Source organism: Malaclemys terrapin, chromosome 13, assembly GCF_027887155.1.
Source record: "Malaclemys terrapin pileata isolate rMalTer1 chromosome 13, rMalTer1.hap1, whole genome shotgun sequence".
NCBI lineage: Eukaryota > Metazoa > Chordata > Testudines > Emydidae > Malaclemys > Malaclemys terrapin.
Genome location: NC_071517.1, coordinates 26,331,802 through 26,350,006, shown reverse-complemented (window position 1 = coordinate 26,350,006; position 18,205 = coordinate 26,331,802). Strand labels below are relative to the sequence as shown.

Genomic DNA, 18,205 nt, shown 5'->3' with positions numbered 1-18,205 from the left:
CATTAGGGTAGGGCACTAGCGTCCCCCTGGCAGCAAAGTGACTAGGAGCTGGCCAAGTAGTTTGCTCTGACTCTGCTCAAAGCCAGCAGTGATCTTGGTAAGCAAAGCGGGAGAGAGATGTTATTACTACAGCAATGCTCATGAATTCATAACAGCCCTTTCTGTTCTATTGTTCACCCATACACTACCCTTCTGCAACTCAGCACGCCTGCTGAGCAGTCACACAATAAACCGGACTGCACATTGCCAGAGAAACATACAGAGATGTCTTCCATAAGTGCTGTTAGCTGTAGTAGTGACTGCTCTCTGTGCCCCCTGCCTGTCCTCCCCCAGTGCAGATGCTGTCTGCATCCCAAGAAGCTGCTGATGAGAGTGTGTGGGGCTGGAATGTTCCATTTTCCAGGGTTTATTTTCAATCTTTGCAGCATATCAAAGCAATTACCATGGACCATGGGAGGCTCTTCCAAAAATCAAAGTGCCCTGTGTCTAAAGGCTCCTGCTCCTGCCACCCATGAGCTCATGCAGGGAAAGCAAAGCAGGTTTTCTGCAAATTGCCTAGAGTTTTTCTCACCCATTAAAAGGCATTGTTCCTCATGAGTCTGGGACATCCAAGCCATGGAGCCTGCATGTCAGGTGTGTGCTGCTTTCCTGCACACCAGCTCAGACACAGTAAAGGAGAGAGGAAGCCATGGAGGGAGAAACAAGTCTCCCAGAAGGGCATGTTTGGGCTCAGTGCAGGCACCAGATCTAACACGGGCACAACCAGCATGGCTCTTATTGTGGAATATGGCATTGCTGTTAGCAGCAGAGCTCAAAGATCAGCTGCACACACAGCCCTGCAGGTGGCAGCCTTCTCCTTTTGCTCCCACTCCTACTGGATTTTGTTTCCTCGTTTGATGGTGAACTTGGGTTTTGTTTTCTATGAACAGTTGTAGAACTGGACTTCCTACCTTAATGTTTATAAGAAATGAATACAAGAGGAGTGTGAAAACAGCAAATTAAATCCCAGGCTCTAGTTCGGTGCAGTATTCATGAATTTTCCCCACTGTTTATTGTCATGTGTCACGCTGCCCCTCTCCAGATAGAGGTGCCTGCTCACCTCTACATATGAGCATTACCTTACTGTGGCCAAATCTGTACTGATTGTGATCGACATCAATGGAGGAGAGAAGCTTTTCTGAAGCATTCTTACTGTCAATGAACTGGCCTTCGGGGATGGCTGAGGCATTCAGGATTTTGTATCTGTGGGGAAAGAAGCAGCAGAACACCGGTTTTAGACAGGGTCAGGAGTACACTTATAATAAGCAGGACATTGCAGAGCGACAGGAAGGTGCGCTGCTTGGAGGTCATTGAATTCACTGTCTAACATCAAGAGGGCTTTGATTATGCAAACTGTGGGTGAACTGAACATTATGACAGGGACCACATATAACTCACTCATTCCCCACTGGAATTTGCTGGCTGTGTTATTATGTGGGTCATTAGCACCAGCAGTTAGGAAGGACACAGTGAGAACTGTCCAGTCCTTTCTTTTTCATCCTGTTACATGAACCAGAACAAGGGGACACTCGATGACTTTAAAAGGGAAGTAAATTTAAAAGCATCAAAGGAAAATACTTTTTCCAGAATGATTACATAGCTTGTGGAACTCTCTGCTCACAAAGTCACCCAGGGAAATACTGTGGCTTGGATAAACAATGGCCTGTATAATTGTGTGACTGCTGTTAATAGTCTGTGCATTCTGCAAGATAACAGCCTGATTCGGGTAGTCCTGTCTCATGCCTAAGGACAGGTTGTTCCTCGGCAGGGATTTTGAGGGATTTCCCCCACAGACAGCACTGCTCCATTATACACCTCTACCTCGATATAACGCTGTCCTCGGGAGCCAAAAAATCTTACCGCGTTATAGATGAAACCGCGTTATATCGAACTTGCTTTGATCCGCCGGAGTGCGCAGCCCTGCACCCACGGAGCATTGCTTTACCGCGTTATATCCGAATTCATGTTATATCAGGTCGCGTTATATTGGGGTAGAGGTGTATATGGAATCTTTGCATACTTGGATTTACTTGCCTATTTTAATTGCTAACAAAACCAAAGAAAGTGTTTCTCCTGAAGTGCAGTTTAGGTGTCCCACTAGATCCCAACTGCATTTAAGTAGCCAATTGACTACTGGAACAAAGTTTTCTCTGGCGTTGGCATGGAAACTGTGACCTGCTGGATTAAATATCAGGTGCAGGGGACAGGACATTTTCAATGAGGAGCCCTTGACACTAGAATTCACTTGTACCATAGGGCCCAAGTCTGCTGGCTGTCAGTGCATGCAGCAAGAGTCATCTCTTTGCAGAAGCTTTGACTGCAGGGGTGGGCTTGGCTGAATTTCTTATGCTGGGTTATGGGTTTGATGCTGGCCAACTGTGATTGTGCTATGTGATACGTGTGTATTTTTGCATACACACTCAGAGATGTTTGATAAGAGCTATTTTTAAATCTAATTAATTATATTAAAGACTTTTTCTCACCTTCCTTTGAAGCATCAGTAACTGGCCATTTCTGTGGCAGGACACTGGCTTGGATGGACCAATAATCTGATCTAGTCTGACATGAGATGGGATACCAGACTAGGGAGAGTCTGAAGCGGTGTGACAGATCCTATTTACCTCTCATCCCAAATGGGAGAGGTCTCTAGACACGGCAGTAATAGAAATAATCTAAGGCTAAAAACAAATAAGGATAAGAACTTGTCTGTTTCGTTCACCTGTTGCATCCTGTCTGACATGTACATTGTCAACTTCCTGGGGCAGGGACTGTCAGGTGTGTTGGGCCCTATTCCAATGGGCCCTGATCCTTGATTGGGTTATAGGCACTGCCATACTGTCACTCAGTAATAATTAAAGACAACCTTTGTTTAAAGTCAGCATATAGGATTCTGCTTGGGAACCCCTTCCTACAAATCCGGATGCCTTCCAGCACACCGTTACACCGCAGCTGGTGCATCACCAGGTGATGGTCCATTATACCTTAAACAAGATAAAACAGCAATGACTGTCAACACTTGCACACAGGCGCTTCTCATTCCAAAGGATCCCAAACTAATCAGCACTCAGAAATCTCTCCTTCTACTGAAATGCAGCCACCTCAAGGGCAAAAGACAGCAGCTGTCTAACAATGAGACTGCGCAATGCCTAGGACAGGAAGCAAAGATGAAGGGAGGATCACACTGAAGCTGCATAGGAAAGTTTGAGTAACAACTGCTCAAGGTGGGAGTTGTACAGGACACTAGAGCTGGCACAACCCCCCTTGCAAAGAGTGCCTGGGAGTCTCCACTGGCTGCAAGTTAATGGGGACTGAGCTCATCTCAAAGATAGCAGAACCAGGCCTAGCCTAGAAACTGCCCTAACAGGCCAGCTGAGAACTCCCTACCTAGTGTTGGGGTATCCACACTTGGTGTGCAGAGCTGGCTCAGTGCCTTAACATACAGGGTGTGTCAGGAATAAAGGTTGTGTGGGCAGAGCCGGCTTTAGGAAGTGCGGGGCCCAATTCGAACAGTTTTGATGGGGCCCCGGCAGGGATGACTGAAAAAAAAACACGTAAAAAAACATGTGGGGCTTGTACTCACCGGGCGGCACTCATAGTCTTCGGTGGTTTGTCCTTCACTCGCTTCGGGTCTTTGGTGGCACTAAAGGACCTGCTGCCGAAGTGCTGCCAAAGACCCAGAGCGAGTGAAGGACCCGCCGCTGAAGTGCCGCCGAAGACCCGGAGCGCTGCCGGGTGAGTAAAAATTAAAAAGGAGCATCTAGCCAGGGAAGGGATTCTCAGCCACTTGCCCCCACCCCGGCAGCCCTGCCACTGGGCGCGGGGCCCTCTGAGGCGCGGGGCCCGATTCGGGGGAATTGGTGGAATTGGCCTAAAGCCGGCCCTGTGTGTGGGGAAGGGGGCATGACTGGGGTACACTGTGCCTTGGGAATACTCCACATAGTGGAATGGCCTGTAGTGGGCCATGGCAGCTAGTGTGAATGTGTGAGGTTTGGTCATTAGTGGAGTGTGACAATATGTGATCTCTGGTCAGTTTATGAGCATGTGTGTAGGTTCTTTTATTGTTTTTAATATATTTTCTCTGTAATGATTTTATCTCAAGAATAAATGTGCTTTTCTAGACAGAGCCGGGTGGTAACTTAACTATGACAATTACCCTGTTCGTAGCTTTCGAAGAGAAAGCAAAGCAGAGCAGGCTGGCTTAGGCAGTCTGACTTTGTTGGGCGGTCACAGTATAGAGAGGGACCTAAGAAGCCTGGAAATATCCCGGTCCGGAGGGAAAGACTAATGGGTCTGCCCAGGAGATGTGAAGGCTGGAGATCTGAAAGCCTAGGGTGGGTCCCTTGCTGGACCACAGAGGGGGAATACAGGTGTCATTGCCCTGAACGGTGACACACTCAACCCACTCCTGTATCCCACACTCATCCTACTCCTTCCTGGCCAGCTACCCCTCCCTATATACACACCCCTTCCGGTACACTGCTCCAGACCCCTGGCATCTAATGGAAGGAAAGGGATAATCCTGTTCCTGAGGCTAAACCAGAGACCAATTGCAGCATCCAGCCACATTTCTCTCCATTTGGTTCCATTCCACGGCCACTCACACAGGTTCTGCACATGTGACTTGTTCCCAGGGAGCTAATTTATTGCCTAGAGATAAGATTCATTTAAATCAAGAAACCAAATGTGTTGCATGCCCAAATGGAATTTGTTTCAGGTGAAAGCCAAAGCCCATTAAAAGATGAAACTCACTGACCAAAGAACAGAAACAATACCATGTGATTTACATAACCAGAGTTTTCAAGTTATCCCAGATTGGAATGTGTTTGAGAAAGGGATCTGCCAAACAGTTCTGCATGACACTAGATGCCTGGTTACTTACTGACAATTCACAAGCAGGCTAAAGAGCTAAATAAGATCAATACACTGTTCACAACTAACAATTCAGCCAGCTCTACTCAGTGCCATGGCTCCATGGCCTAACCTGCAGTCTGGTTTGATAACTTACCAGGTGTCTTAGTTTCATTGGGAATGAGGCAGCGCACAAAGTGAGGATGGGTGCTTCTCAGGTTGGTCATCAACTTGTTCAAATTCTCCTGTGAGAGAGGAAACCAGGGCTCTGAATGCAGTGAAAGATAGTTTTATTTTGCATTTTCCTGTCCAATGACAGGGCATGCAGTTCAGTGTTGAAAAGTGCAACTCACGTACCCTGAACACAGCAGACACCGTCTGGAAGGAACCACCCTTCTTCTTAGCACCTTTCTTGCTAACCCCGCTATCACCTTGGGAGGAGACACCAGACATGTCAGAGCAGCTAGTATGTTCTATAGGCAAGGTCTTCCCTTGTGCAATAAGGAACCAAATACGTACAGTGGAGTTTTTTAAGTGAAGTGCTGCTGTATAATGAAATGGCTGATTGTGAGCTAGTGCATGCCACACTCTGCAGTGGGATGCATGGGTTTGAGGGAAAGACCCTCATGTCATGGGGCAGGTGTCTTTGGAGGTACAGCACACAATGGCCTGATATGCTTGAGTTTAGCGGGGAGCTGTCTGAATTTTAGCTTTGGGAGCAGCCTCACTTCTTTCAGTATTCAAGCCATCAAAGTCATTTGCTCTTACTAATGCACTGGGTGCTCTACAGGGGTACTGGTACATTCCCCCTTGCAGAGGGGGGTGGAGGGCAGTGTGCAGCCACATTTTGCTTCACCAGTGTTATCTCAAGATGGAGGGAGGGCCACCAGAAAAGTGGCCATGGACTTAGCTATCAGTTGTGGAGCTTGTGTTCTTCTTATTGCGTGGGTTCTCTGGGTCATGGTGTAATGATTGAGCCTCCACATTTACCCAAACTGTGAAAAGTGAATGAAAGTTTCTAAGATGGCACAATAACCTATAACAATAAATGGTGATAGGGAAAAGTGTAAAAGGGAGACAGACAGACTGGATTAGTCCAAACAAGGAAGACTATTGATACAACTCAAGGACTGGGTTAAGATCATGTCTGGTAAATAAGAGAAGTGTGGGACCAGAAATCAGTTAACCACAATCAGCTCCCTTTTGGGGTGGTTAAAAAAAAAACACTTTTTGGAAGAAATTGACCACTTCTGCTGACTGGGACATGGGAGAGCCAGAAGGAGTGAGCTTCACTATTATGGCTACAACTCCGACCATCTCCTGGGACCCTGTGATCCACCATGACACTGTTGGGCCTTCATTGTTCTGATCTCGAGAGATATCCAGATCCAATGGGGCCAGAGAGAGGGACCCAGATGACATTGCCACCTCTACTGGCTCCAGCTAAATCCCTACCACTACCTGGGAAATGAGATTCTGTTGCCTGCCCCACCCCTCGTTCCCTACGTGTTCTTTTCCTTTCCCAACTTATTTTCTCTTTTCTAACCCTCAACTTTTTCTTTCTGTCTAACGAGCGTACGGCTTAGCCAGCCAAGACTCTATATTTTGCAACACTGCTGTAAGCCTGTGACCAGAAAGCGGCAGCTAAAAGCAGTGTTCTCAGCACATGGCTGGTGAGATGAAAGCAGCTGGGGCACTTATGTCTTATTGCTATTGATTAACTTTAGGGAGCAAAAAAGAAGCTCTTTTCTGTGCTGGGATCTTGCCATCGAGTTGTGGGGCTGTGGACTGGTTTACTGGTTTGCTGTGTTTGGTTTGTTTGAAATATAGGCTTGGTGACTGATTGTCTAAGCAAAGTTGCCCTGCAGTTAGGGGAGTTAGTGCCAGATTTTAGCAAGGCTCTTGAAGTGAGAGCCTGGCAGTTTCTTTGATTAGGTCAGTGATTAGAGGCAGATGAGTGAGAGGAGGTGAGACACCCATTCCAGCTATGTGTGGGGTCCAAACTTTAAGAAGTGTGCTGGCTCCCAGTGGCAGGGAGGATGAAGGCATCTGGGAGTCTGAGGGAATTAGCCAGCTCAGTTCACCAGCAGAGGAAGGCTGGGAGATAGGGCTTTTACACTTTAACTTGCAGGTACTCTACAAAGAAAAGCCTTTAGCTCCCAGTCATCTATTGGAAAAGTAATACAGCAAAACATTCAGCAAGTTTTTGGAATGTATTGGGGACAACTTTTTGTTTTGGAAAGTGAAGGAAATAAGCACAGGGACAGCCATTTTAGACTTGATTCAGATTAACAGGAAGGAATGGGTTGCAAATCTGAAGGTGGAAGGGTATTTGGGTGAAAGTGATCATGAAATGATAGGTTTCATGATTCTAAGGAAAGAAGGGAGTGAGAGTAGCAGAATAAGGACAAAGGACTTTAGCAAAGCAGACTTCAATAGACTCAGAGAACTAGTGGGTAAGATCTCATGGGAAGAACATCTAAGGGAAAAATAAGTTCACTAGAGCTGGTAGTTTCTCAAAGAGAGAATATTAAAGGCACAACATCAAACTATCCTGATGTGAAGGAAAGACAGGAAAAACAGTAAGAGGTGAATATGGCTCCATTAGGAGCTCTGTGATCACTTTAAAATCAAAAAGGAACCCTACAAAAAGTGGAAACATGGATGAATGTTAAGGAAGAGAACAAAAGAATAGCACAAGCATGTAGAGACAAAATCAGAAAGGCTAAGGCACAAAATAACTTAGAGAGAAAGACAAAGGAAAGTGTAGGCCCTCTACTTAGTGGGAAAGGAGAACTACTAATGGAGAACACCGAGAAGGCTGAGTGTTTAATGCCTATATTGCCTCTCTTACCTAATTGCCCTCTTTGATAGGTTTCTGGCCATGCGGATGGGGGGAAGGGGAAGCAATAGATATAATATATCATGATTTTAGTAAGGCTTTTTACACAGTCCCACATGACATTCTCATAAGCAAACTATGGAAATGTGATCTAGATGAAATTACTATAGGGTGTGTGCATAACTTTTTGAAAAAAAGTACTCAAAGAGTAGTCATCAATGGTCAAACTGGGAGGACATCTCCACTGGGATCTCTCAAGGATCTGCCCTGGGTCCAATTCTATTTAATATTTTCATAAACAATTTGAACAATGGAGTGGGGAGTATACTTATTAAATCTGTGGGTGACACCAAGCTGAGAGAGGATGCAAGCACTTTGGAGGATAAGATTAGAATTCAAATCAACCTTGACAAAATGGAGAACTGGTCTGAAATCAACCAGATGAAATTCAGTAAAGACAAGTGCAAAGTACTTCACTTGGGAAGGAAAAATCAAATGCACAACTACAAAATGGGGAGTAACTGGCTTGATGGTAGAACTGCTGCAAAGGATTCTGGGTTACATTGGATCACAAATTGAATATGAGACAATAATGTGATGCAGTTGTTAAAAAGGCTAATACCATAGGGGGGAGGGGAATGTTAACAAAGGTAATGTAGGCCATTGTCCCGCTCTGTTCGGCACTGGTGAGGCCCCAGCTGAAGTAATGTGTCCAGTTCCGGATGCCACACTTTAGTAAAGATGTGGATCAATTGTAGAGAGTCCCGAGGAGAGCAACAAAACTGATAAAATGATGAGGAAAGGTTTAAAAAATTGGACATGTTTAAGTCTTGTGAAACGAAGACACAATGGAGATTCTTGTTTCTACTCAGTGATAACTAGAGCTGAAAACACTGGTGAGCAGGCCTAGGGACTGAGCTTTAGATCTGGTGTGGGGCCAGTGTTGCCATGAAAGACAACTCAAAGGCTGTAGCAATAGTGAGGTCCCCACTATGGGGTGAAATCACTAAGCCTGTAATCTCTGGGCTAAATGGTTGAAGCTCAGAACAGGCCACCACAGCTGGAGGTAGAGGCGGCAGCAAGCAGCGGCAGAGGTGGCAGCAGTGGCAAGCTGCTACAGCGGCCTCATTCAAACCATCCCTGCAGGGGTGAGAGGTGAACTCATCTGAATGCATCCCTGGATTCAGGACTTCAATGATCTCAGACAACAAAACGTGTGGGGTGCAGTGGACGGAACAGGGAATGGTGTTATAGGGACATTCATTCATTGGAATTTCACATTGCAAGGTGGGAAACTGAGGCAAATAACTTCCGCCCAAAGGGCTGTGGGGCAGGTGTTTACTTATTGTTTGCATAATTTGTAATCATTCTTGCAGTGTTTTCCCAAATTAAGGCTGTATTCCCTCTGCTCTTAATAAAAGTTCTCTCTTGTTATAAGTAGACTCAGTGCTAGCAATGCTCTGTCAAGGAACCTGGAGTGGTGGTTAGTTTTCCCAGATTTCTGGGTGGGGGCTCAAGCTGCTTTTGTTTTATAATGTTAAAGGGACCCTGAGATATTAAACCCAGACCTTATTGCTGCCGGCAGCCCTGGCGGAAGGGTACATATATCTAGCAGCTGACAGGAACTGTATTGCTGGGGCTGACTGTTTATTGACAGGAGGGTGTCTGGAGTGGCAGAGGGCTGCAGCTGTCACCAGCGGTGGCTCCAGGCACCAGCACTCCAAGCGCGTGTCTGGGGCGGCAAGCCGCGGGGGGCGCCCTGCCGGTCCCTGCGAGGGCAGCAGTCAGGCAGCCTTCAGCGGCATGCCTGCGGGAGGTCCGCCGGTCCCGCGGATTCGGTGGTGAGTACGCTGAAGCTGTGGGACCGGCGGACCTCCCGCAGGCATGACGCCGAATCTGCGGGACCAGGGACCTCCCGCAGGCACACCGCCGAAGGCATCCTGCCTGCCGTGCTTGGAGCGGCAAAAAAGCTAGAGCCGCCCCTGGCTGTCATTCCCTCATATCTTTCTGTGCTGTGTCAGAGGCTTGGCTGCTGCATAGGGCAGCCATGAGGCATCTGGTTCTCCAGGACCAGAAACCTTTGTGGGTATCCCATGGGATGAGTGTCCACCTCTATTCTGGGTGACTGTGGGCAAGTCACCTCATCGCTTTGTGCCGCACTTTCCCCATCTGTAAACCAGGGATAATGACTGACTGATCTCCATTAAAAAACACTGTACAAATGCTGGGCATTATTATTATTGCTCAGTTCTGTACAGGTTCTTACACCACACTCCTCACCATGCTCTGTGAGTGCTTTCCAGTTGTGCATTGAGCACATCTGTCACATGCTTGCTCTCTTATCCTCTCCTCAGGGGAAGGGAGTGGGGAAGGGAGTGTTTGTTCGGGATTTTTAAGACAATACATATCTATACCAGTCGCCATATGTTTCTGTTAGAGAAGTGTCTTTAGAGTGGAAGGTGGGAAGGTTTGGGATGGTCCTTAGTTCCCAGGGGAGTTTATTCCACAGCCTGGCCTGGCCCCTGAGAAAGCGCTGTCTCCTGATTCCCTGTGCTGTGTTTGCTCCAGGTCTGCCGCACTTGAACCTGGCTGTCTTTCCCAATTGTGCCAATGGCTCCTAAGCCTTCCTCACTTTGAGCACATGCCTGCACTACCACGAAGAGGGCGTACCTGTTTCTGTACCAGCATAGTTAGAGTAGAGGAAGGACAGCAGTTTCAGTGATGATTTCTGGTACAGTCCCACGACAGTTTCATTCAGGGGATCTTTGTTCTTGTCGAGCCAGCCTGAGATGTTGTAGTCCACAGTGGCAGCATAGTGCACCAGGGCAAAGTGGGCCTCAGCCTTTCCTTTGACAGGCTTGGGCTTCTGGAAGTTGTTGGACTTGCCAAGATGCTGGTCATAGAGCTTGTTCTTGAAAGACACATCAGTTGCCTTGGGGAACATGCACTCCTCTTCCAGGATGGAGAAAATACCCATTGGCTGAAAGACACAGCAACACAGAGACAGAGAGAGAGATCACAAACTGGCCTCCCGGATGTGATCATCTGATTATCATGGTCTGGATCAGAATAGGATATTGTTTCAGTGGCTTTAACAATGCCACTAATAGTGACTGTGGGAAGTGAACAGCAATATCTATCTTTGTATCTTTGCATATAAAGTCAGTGATGTGCACTATAGCTAATGACTAACTTTCCTCTCCCATGACTTTTTCTTTTATTGTCATTTCATTCCAAGAAATGGAAATAAAAGTGAAAGCCAGAGAGGAATCTGTCTGGAAGGTTTCAGTATATGCATTGCAGAGATGAGGTTGCAGTTTTACTATATAGTGGTTGCTATTATAAATGTAGGGTGTCTTTTGCTTCACTAATGTTAGTGTGGTAACTTCTGTATCTCCTTTGTTAATGTTAATTACTTAAAACAACAATTTTGAAGACTTTAATGATAAACACCAAATGTGCTGGGTCAGATTCACTCCCGTGAGTGCTGGGGGTGAACATTTCAATGATTCCACATTGCCGAACAGCCACATACTAAGTATGATGTTTTCAGATGGTTTGGGAATTGTTTTAGTATTTAAAAGTATTTTTTTAATGTGGAGACTATTTTATCAGAGCTTCTAAACTGATTTTGCTCAAGTTCCCTCCAACCAAGCACATACATTTCAGCCCAAATGGGAATATTTTGAGACATTCAGATATATAGGGGAGCAGCAGAGTGATGCTGCCAGCATTGCTTGGGGAGATAATGATGGGGGTTCAACCACTTCGGATGGAGTTTTCATCCAAGCTGCTCTAGGGAGAGATGGCATAAACCACCATAGAGCCGCTGACTATGCTGGAGATGGTGATTGACACCTGCTGAGGATCTGTCCCAGAGTGTATTATAGAAATAAATCTCTGTGAATTTTGCTCGTAATCCAGACTAAATTGTTTTAAATTTAGTAAAATGGCCTCAGATCTCATCTAAGGATTTGTCTACACTGGCAGCAGCGTGAAGGGTACATGTAGTTACACATCATAGTGAAAGGCAGGCTGCACGTGTAGCTACATGCAGCAGGGAAAAGGCAGCAGGACACTACACTTCTAAAACGTAGACAGAGGAGGCCTAGCTTGAGCGAGTAAAGAGCTGTGTAGGGACATACCCACAGGATTCAGGCATGTCTTTACTCTGCCTCCTAAGCCAGACCTCACCATCTACACTGCTATTGATACCCCTGGGTGTGCAGGGTCTGTGCGCCACATGCCGCTGCAAATGAAGTCCTACTCTATGGTGGAAAGGGGCTGCAAGAATCAGTGTCAGGATCACCCAGACATCGGACAGCCACTGGGTGTTGAATGTGATCGGTGGCTGTTGGGTGCGATTAATGGGTGAGAATACTGGATGGTGGCTGAGCGCAGGGCATAAATGTGGGTGGTTGTGTGGGAGTGCTGGGCATGAATGTAATACCTCACTCTAATTTTGGTTGTTGGGTTTAGTGTGAGGGTGGTTCTGGTGGCCTGACCTCCTGCATATCACAAACGAGGTGATCTGGTGGTCTTTAAACCGTCATTCTGTGACTGTTGGACATTGGGCAGTATGGTTAACTGTTAGTGTTGGATATTGAGTATGAATGCTGGGTGGCTGTGTGAATGTACATTTTGGATGCTTGGTGTGAAGTTGGACAGTGGGTGTGAATAACGCTGGCACATGTCGGTTTCTGGGTATGAAACTCAGATATTCGTGGTGAATGTGGGACATTGAGATGAATGTTTGCCGTTGTTTATGAATTCTTTGTTGTTGTGAGAAATAGACTGGAGCAACCTTAACTATAAGTTAATGACATTTGAGTGTATGGGAAACAGCTACGTTTCAAACATGCCCATAACAATAGTACCTGAGCACAGGGTTGCCCAAAGGGAGTGGCAGTTTGCCCAGGACCATCTGTTTGAGAGGACCCCCAAACAGAGCCATGGTGTGACATCGCGCACCAGGACACAACATCACATACAAACATTTGACCCAGCACCCTCTGTCATTATGAAAGGGCTGCCAGGCCAAACCCAAGTGGCGCTGTGACCCTGCATGCCAGGTCGCAACGCCTGAAGTGGGGAGCTGGGCCCAGCCCCGCAGGACAGGAGCTGAGCCGCTGCTGCTGGGGTGGTGTAGTGCAGGATCCTTCCCCTCCCAGGGCCTGGTCTTAGTGGTAATTTTTTTGAAGGATGCGGGGCCCTTTAAGATTAAGATTTTGCTCTGGGCCCTTAAAAACCTCTGGGCAGCCCTGCCTGAGCATCAGACATATAGGTAAGAGATACACCAGCTTAATGAAGAGAAGATGAAGAGGTGACTTGATTACAGTATATAAATATCTACATGGGGAACAAATATTTATTAATCGGCTCTTCGGTCTAGCAGAGAATCAAAGAAAGGTCTAACACCATCCAATGACTGGAAGCTGAAGCTAAACAAATTCAGACTGGGAATTAGGTGCACATTTTTAATGGTGAGAGTAATCAACCATTGGAACAATTTACCAAGGATTGTAATGGATTCCCCATCACTGACAATTTTAAAGTCAAGATTTGACGTTTTCCTGAAAGATCTACTTTAGGAATTATTTTGGGGAAGTTCTCAGAGAAGGGGCGTTCAGATTAGATGATCATAATGGTCCCTTCTGACCTTGAAATCTAATGAACCAATTTTTTCACCTTTCCTTCACAGCCCCTTTTTAAAAGGAAAATAAATCCTGGTCATTGTCTTATTTTCTCCCCAAAGTTTTATTTCTAAACTTTAAAATGCATGGAGTAAAAAAACAAGTAGAAACAAAAACAACAACAAAAGGCAAATTCAGACTGCAGGTAAATTTTCCAGAGCACCATTCTCAAAAGTGATCTATTAGATGCATATAAGCTTCAGTCTTACTGAAAGTCAATGCACTGCAGGCTCTGAAGGAACAATTTTTCAAATGAATTTAGGCACCTAAAGGTGCAGAGAGATGGGAGTGGGATTTTTAAAGCCAACTTCTCCTGTTTCGGGATGGGGTGATATTAAAAAGCTTTGATTTTAAACCAGTCTCCCTCTACACAGTGTCCAGCCTGACCCAAAATGACTAGAAGAAAATTTGTTTTTCCTTTATCCAGAGACACTTCACTTTACCTTCTCAATGAGCTCAATGCAGGCAGCCAAGTCCATCCCAAAGTCAATGAACTCCCATTCGATTCCTTCCTTCTTGTACTCCTCCTGCTCCAGCACAAACATGTGATGGTTGAAAAACTGTTGCAGTTTCTCATTGGTGAAGTTGATGCACAGCTGCTCCAGGCTGTTAAACTGAACATTCAAAACACAAAGCAGTGCTGATTAATTTGGACAAGTAGGACATTTCATTAATAAGCAAACATTGCTATAACTCACATCAAAGATCTCAAAGCCAGCAATGTCCAGGACACCAATAAAATGCTGCCTGGGCTGCTTGGTATCCAGCTGCTGGTTGATGCGTGTGACCATCCATAGGAACATCTTCTCATAGACCGACTTAGCTAGAGCCCCCACTGAATTGTGCACCTGCCAGAGACACCGCCATAGCAAGAATTAGAGCTCAGCTAGCCTCTAAAGTTGAAACAACTGTCTGAATAAAATGGAAAGCAAAAGCTAGTGGCTCAGTACCTGCTGGACATTTTGTCCTTTGGTTACATATTCATTCCCAACTTTCACCCTTGGATAGCACAAGGCCTTCAGTAAGTCAGCAGAGTTCAGACCCATCAGGTAACCGATTTTGTCAGCCACTAGCAAAAAGGAAGGAACTCAGCTTTAGACAAAGTCTAGAAAAGATTTCTCAGGTCCTCTAGTCTGGTAGCAACTCCCCACTTTGGGCCCAACTCAGCTCCTGCACAGTTCAATAGGAGTTTTGTCACTGACTTCAGTGGAAAGCAGTTCATGCCCTATATTTATTATCAGTTATTAATATTAATATTATTATTATTTTATTAACCCAAGCATAAACTACATTGAATGACCGTTCAGGTTGCATGAGGGCACTCAGAGCCTTAATGCATGCAGATCAGAAATGAAATAAAAAATCTCCAGCATTCATTGCCACCTTCACGGTGCCTATAACCCTCGTGATAACATATTCTCCAGTGCTCCATATGGCCTTCACTTCCATCACCAGCAGTACACACCCCAACTCTATCCAACTCACTTTAGTGCAAAAATTTAACTCGACTCACATTCTTGTGTATGGAGAATTAGGCACATCTGACTGCCACATGAGCCGCTTCCACCTTAACACTGCTGAAGTCACTAGTCAGCTAGTTATCTTAGGTGCCTGTACACGAAAGCAAGAAGCCTGGGAAACAAGCGGGAAGAATTGGAAGTCTTGGCACAGTCAAAGAACTACGATGTGATTGGAATAACAGAGACTTGGTGGGGTAACTCACATGACTAGAGCACTGTCGTGGATGGGTATAAACGGTTCAGGAAGGACAGGCAGGGGAGAAAAGGTGGAGGAGTTGCACTGTATGTAAGAGAGCAGTATGATTGCTGAGAGCTCCAGTATGAAACTGGAGAAAAGCCTGTTGAGAGTTTTGGGTTAAGTTGAGAGTCTTTGGGTTAAGTTTAAAGGCAAGAGCAATAAGGGTGATGTCATGGTGGGCGTCTGCTACAGACCACCAGACCAGGAGGATGAGGTAGACAAGGCTTTCTTTGGGCAACTAACAGAAGTTTCCAGATCACAGGCCCTGGTTCTCATGGGGGACTTCAATCACCTTGACATCTGCTGGGAGAGCAATACAGCAGTGCACAGACAATGCAGGAAGTTTTTGGAGATTATTGGGGACAACTTCCTTGTACAAGTGCTGGAGGAACCAACTAGGGGTCGTGCTCCTCTTGACCTGCTGCTCACAAACAGGGAAGAATTGGTAGGGGAAGTAGAAGTTGGTGGCAACCTGGGCAGCAGTGACCATGAGATGGTTGAGTTCAGGATCCTGAAGAAAGGAAGAAAGGAGAGCAGCAGAATATGGATCCTGGTCTTCAGAAAAGCAGACTTTGACTCCCACAGGGAACTGATGGGCAGGATCCCCTGGGAGGCTAATATGAGGGGGGAAGAAGTCCAGGAGAGCTGTCCATTTCAAGAAGGATGGTATTTTAAGAAGCCTTATTGAGGGTGCAGGAACAAACCATCCTGATGTGCAGAAAGAATAGCAAATTGGTAAGCGACCAGCTTGGCTTAACAGCAAAATCTTCGGTGAGCTTAAACACGAAAAGGAAGCTTACAAGAAGTGGAAACTTGGACAGATGACTAGGGAGGAGAATAAAAATATTGCTCGAGCATGCAGAGGTGTAATCAGGAAGGCCAAAGCACAATTGGAGTTGCAGCTAGCAAGGGGATGTGGAGGGTAACAAGAAGGATTTCTACAGGTATGTTAGCAACAAGAAGAAGGTCAAGGAAAGTGTGGAACCCTTACTGAATGGGGGAGGCAACCTAGTGACAGATGATGTGGAAAAAGCTGAAGTACTCAATGCTTTTTTTGGCCTCAGTCTTCACAAGACAAGGTCAGCTCCCAGACTGCTTCACTGAGCAGCACAGTATGGGGAGGAGGTGAGCAGCCCTCAGTGGTGAAAGAACAGGTTAAGGACTGTTTAGAAAAGCTGGACATGCACAAGTCCATGGGGCCAGATGCACTGCATCTGAAGGTGCTGAGGGAGTTGGCTGATATGATGGCATGTTGGGAGAGGTCCTGGACGATTGGAAAAAGGCAAATACAGTGCCCAGCTTTAAAAAAGGGAAGAAGGAGAATCTGGGGAACTACACACACACAGCCTCATCTCAGTCCACGGAAAAATCATAGAGCAGGTCCTCAAGGAATCCATTTTGAAGCACTTGGAGGAGAGGAAGGTGATCAGGAACAGTCAGCATGGATTCACCAAGGGCAAGTCATGCGTGACCAACCTGATTGCCTTCTATGATGAGATAACTGGCCCTGTGGATATGGGGAAAGTGGTGGACTTGATATACCTTGACTTTAGCAAAGCTTTTGATACAGTCTCCCACAATATTCTTGCCAGCAATTTAAAGAAGTATGGATTGGATGAATGGACCATAAGGTGGATAGAAAGCTGATAGTGGCTTTCTATGGCAGTCAGGCTCAACTGATAGTGATCAATGGCTCAATGTCTAGCTGGCAACCAGTATCAAGCAGAGAGCCCCAGGGGTTGGTCCTGGGGCTGGTTTTGTTCAACATCTTCATTAATGATCTGGATGATGGGATGAATTGCATCCTCAGCAAGTTTGTGGATGACACTAACCTGGGGGGAGAGGTAGATACGCTGGATGGAGAAAGGGGATGGACAACTCCAGCTTTTGTAAAGGAAAATAATGGAAGTGCCCAGACTATATGTGATCGAGATCAACTGTGGAGAGTTTGACAGAAACCATCGACATCTACAGTTTGTTCCTCAGAAAGAACAATCAAAGCAAACTCTACAGATGGCATGTGCAGAAGAAGAAGACAGATTCCAAATCAACCAGAGACAGTTGTTGCAGCAACTGGACAGCCAGATGCCAAAGTTGTTATGTGTTTGGAAAACAAGTACAATTCAGAGACCCTTAACAGACTGATCCATGCTGAACTTTAAAGACAATGTGATAGTGTAAATTTTGTAAATAATAGGAATGGTAAAAATTTAGAGGGAGCTGTAACAGAATGTTAAGCTGTATTATAATGTTCAGCCACTGGGTGGAGCCTGTATAACATACAGTACTTAATTTCATTGTTTGCTGTGTTGTTGTAGCTATGTTGGGCCCAGGACATTAGAGAAACAAAGTGTGTGAGGTAGGGTTACCATACGTCCGGTTTTTCCCGGACATGTCCAGCTTTTCAGCACTCAAACCCCCATCCGGGGGGAATTGCCAAAAAACCGAACATGTCCAGGAAAATGCCGGCCGGGCACTTCCCCTCCTGCAGCTGCTCTGCTCTTCCCCTGACTCTTCGGCTCTGTTTAAGAGCCGAGTTGCCCGAGCGCTATGGGCTTCAGGCAGCCCTCTTGCCTCCGGACCCCAGCCGCCGGCCGGGCACTTCCCCTCCCGGGCTCTGGCGGCGCAGGGTCCGGAGGCATGGGGGCTGTCCGAAGCCGGTAGTGCTCGGGCAGCTCGGCTCTTAAACAGAGCCGAAGAGTCAGGGGAGGAGCAGAGCCTCCGGCCGCGGCGGCTCTGCTCCTCCCCTGACTCTTAGGCTCTGTTTACGAGCCGAGCGCTACGGGCTTTGGGCAGCCCCCATGCCTCTGGACCCTGCGCCGCCGGAGCCCGGGAGGGGAAGTGCCCGGCCGGGGGCACAGGGTCCGGAGGCATAGGGGCTGCCCGAAGCCTGAGCGCTACCCGCTTCATGGTTTGCCGGGCAGCCCCCAGACCCTGTGCCCCTGGCTGGGCGCTTCCCCTCCCGGGCTCCAGCTGCGCTGGGGAAGCGCTGGCCGGGGGCGCAGGGTCTGGGGGCTGCCTGGCA

General features: G+C 46.7%; 1 protein-coding gene across 1 annotated transcript in view; it reads right to left on the bottom strand.

Moving 5' to 3' along the window:
- Positions 1 to 18,205, bottom strand: part of LOC128848160 (myosin-13) — a 70,328-nt gene that overhangs the window by 35,097 nt on the left and 17,026 nt on the right. Inside the window, exons 12-19 of the mRNA XM_054047968.1 lie at positions 14,373 to 14,491; positions 14,121 to 14,270; positions 13,866 to 14,036; positions 10,400 to 10,709; positions 5,245 to 5,318; positions 5,045 to 5,132; positions 2,903 to 3,020; positions 1,119 to 1,242 (exon numbers count right to left, since the gene is read on the bottom strand). Coding sequence (XP_053903943.1) covers positions 1,119 to 1,242; positions 2,903 to 3,020; positions 5,045 to 5,132; positions 5,245 to 5,318; positions 10,400 to 10,709; positions 13,866 to 14,036; positions 14,121 to 14,270; positions 14,373 to 14,491 — 1,154 coding nt within the window. The remainder of the gene's footprint in view (positions 1 to 1,118; positions 1,243 to 2,902; positions 3,021 to 5,044; positions 5,133 to 5,244; positions 5,319 to 10,399; positions 10,710 to 13,865; positions 14,037 to 14,120; positions 14,271 to 14,372; positions 14,492 to 18,205) is intronic.